At 40.3% G+C, this 4432-nt stretch overlaps 1 protein-coding gene across 1 annotated transcript; it reads left to right on the forward strand.

The window, feature by feature from the left end:
- The first annotated feature begins 3497 nt into the window (after nucleotides 1-3497).
- Nucleotides 3498-4350, forward strand: LOC112487873 (lysyl oxidase homolog 4-like). Its single transcript, XM_025061051.1, has one exon. The coding sequence runs from the start codon at nucleotides 3800-3802 to the stop codon at nucleotides 4136-4138; it is 339 nt and encodes a 112-aa protein (XP_024916819.1). The 5' UTR covers nucleotides 3498-3799; the 3' UTR covers nucleotides 4139-4350.
- Nucleotides 4351-4432: the final 82 nt, after the last annotated feature.

Below are 4432 nucleotides of genomic sequence, written 5' to 3' on the forward strand. Positions count from 1 at the left end.
GGGTCTGCACTTCCTGTATGGTCTCACCATCCAGGGAGGGACCACCGCTTTACCACCCAGTGGCACCGTCACCCGCACACACACACACACACACACACACACACACACACACGAACGTTTCAATTACGACTTCAAAGTTTACATGTACGCACACACACGCTGTCCACCGTCCACTTTCCGACTCTTGTACGAAACATGTAATTTCTTTAACCCTTTAGGACACAACCCTGCGTACAGAGCGGCCGCTCACAGCCGTGGTCCGTGTCCGGCTCCTTCACCTCTCTCTCCTGCCATGCGGGTGATTTTTCATGTCTATGAATACATCTTGATGTCTAAAAAAAAAAAAAAAAAACGTTCGCTGAGGTTTGCTTGAAAAACGAAATACAGTTTATCAACAAAACACCCTGAGGCCAAACATGTCCACCTGGCTATATTTGTCCCAGATCCTCCTGAAATGTCTCAAAAACAAATAAACAAGGGTTAAACTCTCAGACAGACGTCCACAGCCAACAGCAGGACCCTGACACTGAACCAGGACTAGAAAAAAAAAGAACATTCGCAGGATGTTTCTCCTAATACTTCAAGTCCAATCCCTCACTGATGACTTAGGTCTTTATGTTTGCTATACCATAATGAAAGGTTACATGCAGTAACATAAACCTGGCCAGGGGTGGTACGGCATAATCTCATAAGTCACGTTCACCATGGCTACGGTGAGGCTGGGCCACTTTTAGACATGGTGGTTTGCGGCCATCTCAACAAGGAAATATCTACCCTGTGGTACAGGGGAGCTTCTTTAGGACACTTGAAACTGGATGTTTGAAACTATTCTGGTGCCAGAGTCCTTCCTGTGGGTTACATTTACACATACATTTCTACACCCTGCAGTTGTGCAACGCTCTGCACACGTGCGACTGTGTAGAACATGTCTCGGTGAACCAGGTGAGGACCAGGTGGAGAAGAGCGGCCGGACTCAAAGACAGACAGACAAGCTTTATACTGAATTAAAGCTGGAAAACGTCTACCTGCAGTGTTAAAAAAAAGTTATTTAACAGAATATTACCTGTTTATTTGACAATTTTTTATTTGTTGTTTATATATATTAATTGTGAAATTAACAAACATATAACTAATGTAATTTAAAATACATCTTTCGTTTTGTAGTTTTACTGAAATGTATTTTTATTATATTATTACATTGGAAGAAAAAAATTGATTTAAGTTGTTTAATTTTATTATTAATATTACATTTTTTAAATTTATACTGATACTCCATATAATTAATTAAAATTTAGCAAGAAATAATAACTGTAGGTTACAAAGGTCGCTGTAGTAGCTATCAGAAATATTGAACCTCCAAAAGCTTTTGGGACTTTTGGGAGAAGCTTTTGAGAAAAACAAAAATCTAAACAATTTAAAAATATGGAACACAGCAAATGTCCGTGAGGGTATTGGGAGACTCAACCCCAAATGCAGCACAAAGGATGCATATGTACATGTGTATAAATGTTAGGTTTTTCATTTTAGATTAAAGTTTAGGTTAAGTGAACTTCAACCAATCAGAATAGCACATTATTATCTACGTCTCATTACAGTCAAGAAACTAGCTGCTTAGCTATTGGATATGTGTGTGTGTTTTGTGAATATGTATAGTTCACATTTTTATTCTCCATATTGTAAAAGCTCAATGGCCATATCATGGTTAAATATCTGCTTTAGTCTCAGTCAGACCAACCTGGTTAAATCAGACCTAAATAAGAGGCTCCATAAAACCTGTTCAGGACCACCAATGTCCCCTCTGCAGGTCTTTGAACATGTCTCTTCAGTGGCATCCATTAAGCAAATGAATGTCTCATTTTAAATCTCACAGCCGAACTCTGTCAGAGTGACGGTGGTTTGATGGAGGCAGCTGTAGTACGATTCCATCAGAGTATAACAAAGTTAAATCACTGCTGCTGTACTATTTTCAGTTTTTATGGCACCATCTGAGTTTGATCCAATAAAACATCTTTACAATTTGGCATGTGAAATAAGTCTGTGGTTCTATGAGCAAAAAAAAAAAAAAAAAAGGAACTCAAAGGGAGAAAGGAGCAGAGGAGGAGGGAGAAAGGGAGGCAGGGAGAAGGAGGGAAGAAGGGAGGATTGACTAAGGACAGCATTTAGTAGGCACACTCCTTCACTCAGTCACTCTCTCCTAAGCAGTGACGTCCTCCACTGCCAACATTTGCTGCCTGCCAGGTGAGTGCAATTTTCGCCTTATCTGCTCATTTTGCATCAATTAGTCAAAATATTTTTTTCTTTCTCTGTATTTTTGATATTTAAATTGATCAGTTTTATTTCCTGACAGTAACAGGTGTTTTAGGCCTTTACGTCCATTTACTGTCTTGTTACTTACTTCAAGATTCTCTAAAACAATACATTTCTTATTTAGAGCTAGGTAACATAGAAGCAAAAAACAAAACAAAACAACAACAACAAAAACAATAAAATGAGAAGTTTTGGCCACAGTGAGAGGAATGACTCCAATCTTTTTGATTTGCCGTCAGTTAAACTGCATTTTCTCGTCTGTTTCTCCGTTGGTTTGTACGTTTCGGTGTAATTTGTGCTCAGCGCTGTTCTGTGGCCTGCCCTCAGTGATAAACTGTCTGTCTACACCACTGTCCTCCTTAAATTGCCCTGTGACTCAGTGTAAAGCTGCTCCTACAACCTGCTGCTCCGTCTGCTTGGTTTGCCTTCAGTGATGTTCACTGGAGGAAACTGCATAAAAACACAGAGCAGGTGACAGACGTATTCATTAGAAGCGTTTTAAGGCTGCTCTTCGTGGCTGCAGTCTGATTTATGCTCCTGCTGTGGGGAATATCACACATGTAGCTGAAGCCAGTGGAGTGTTTCTGTGACTGCTGTAATCTGATGTTATCAGACTCTGCTCTGAACCACTGCACTGCTTTATCACAGTGACAGCAAAGAACAGTGAAGAGCACAACGGAACATTAAAGCTTTAATATTATTTCCCCACTACCTTCACTATGAGCATTCTTTTGTCCAGTGGATGTCACCATTGGCCCGTGGCTAACACAAAAAAGCACAGGTCATTGGGTTCTGTATTTTAATGGTAAACCAAAAACGATCAATAATAATAATTATTATTATTCTGGTAAAAACTATATCAGAATATATATAAGAATTTGTATTTTTCAAAGGTTTCTATTATTGTAGTACTTTTTTATTTAGTCAAAAATATTATATTACTACACAGAATATGTGTATTCAACATTCAACCCACACCTGGGTCAATACATTTTTCTGTTTTTAGACTTTTAAATGAATATTTATCTGTTTACTATTAAAATGTGCCATAGATTTAACAGATTTTTTTCAGATAAACTATTTATTAGGTACTAAATATGATCTTTAACTGTAGTTAATATTGTACTCAGATATCTTTATCTGACTCGGATGACTAGGGTTCAAAGTGTAGTGAAAACTGGTCAGTGACACAAAAACCACCTCAAACCTTTTATGCTGAGAAATCTTTTCAGCAATTTTACTGCCCTCTAGAGGCACCGTTTTTCACCAATAAATATTTCTACAGAGAAATGTTCAAAGCAGCAGCAGCATGACAAAGACAATGGGAAAATGACAGCAGGGGGCAGCCTCACTGCAGACGTTACTGCATGCACATGCAGTAACAGGAATGTAAATACAATATAATTAGCCTGTACTTCATTAGAAGTACTGAAGTATTGAAGTATTGTCCCTGTCTCCACCTTCAGGCCTCCTCCACCTCCTCCCAGTCAGGATGACCCGTGCCTTCTGCTTCAGCTTCCTCCTCCTCCTCCTCTTCATCTATGCTCGGGCTGAACCCCGGAGAACGACAGCCTCTCAGCGCAGGGTGTCACGCGCTCCAGCCGCAAAAGTGCGTCTGGCGGGGAACTTTGCAAGGGAGCCGCACGAGGGCCGCGTGGAGGTGCTGCACAACAACACGTGGGGCACCGTGTGTGATGATGAGGTGAACCTCAAACTGGCCAATGTGGTGTGCAGAGAACTGGGCTTCCAGAGTGGAATAACGTGGGCACACAGTGCCAAGTACGGAGAAGGGGAAGGTAAGAGCGCCACCTATACTCAAGTTTGGTTTTGATACTGCTGATGGACACTTTTCGACTGAAGGAGAGTGAGTTGAAGTGAAGGTAGCCCCCTGTAAAGGCTCTGCAGGAAATGAAGGGAACTAGTACTACCCTTATTTACAAACCCAGTATTGACTTTATTTATCCCTACTTGCTACTTTTTAGATTTTCTACACTGAAACACAAGATAAACTTTGAAACTTATTTAAGCACATAATCGTAGTGTGGTTAGTATCCGGGTCTCAGCCCTCGTACTTCCATAGTCAGGAACCATGCAGATTAGGTTATATAGACTTCAAATGAACCTG

Source organism: Cynoglossus semilaevis, chromosome 12, assembly GCF_000523025.1.
Source record: "Cynoglossus semilaevis isolate Cse_v1.0 chromosome 12, Cse_v1.0, whole genome shotgun sequence".
NCBI classification, from domain to species: domain Eukaryota; kingdom Metazoa; phylum Chordata; class Actinopteri; order Pleuronectiformes; family Cynoglossidae; genus Cynoglossus; species Cynoglossus semilaevis.

Excerpts from the sequence above, each read along its gene's own strand:
- LOC112487873 (XM_025061051.1), top strand. The coding sequence starts at position 3,800 with ATGACCCGTGCCTTCTGCTTCAGCTTCCTCCTCCTCCTCCTCTTCATC.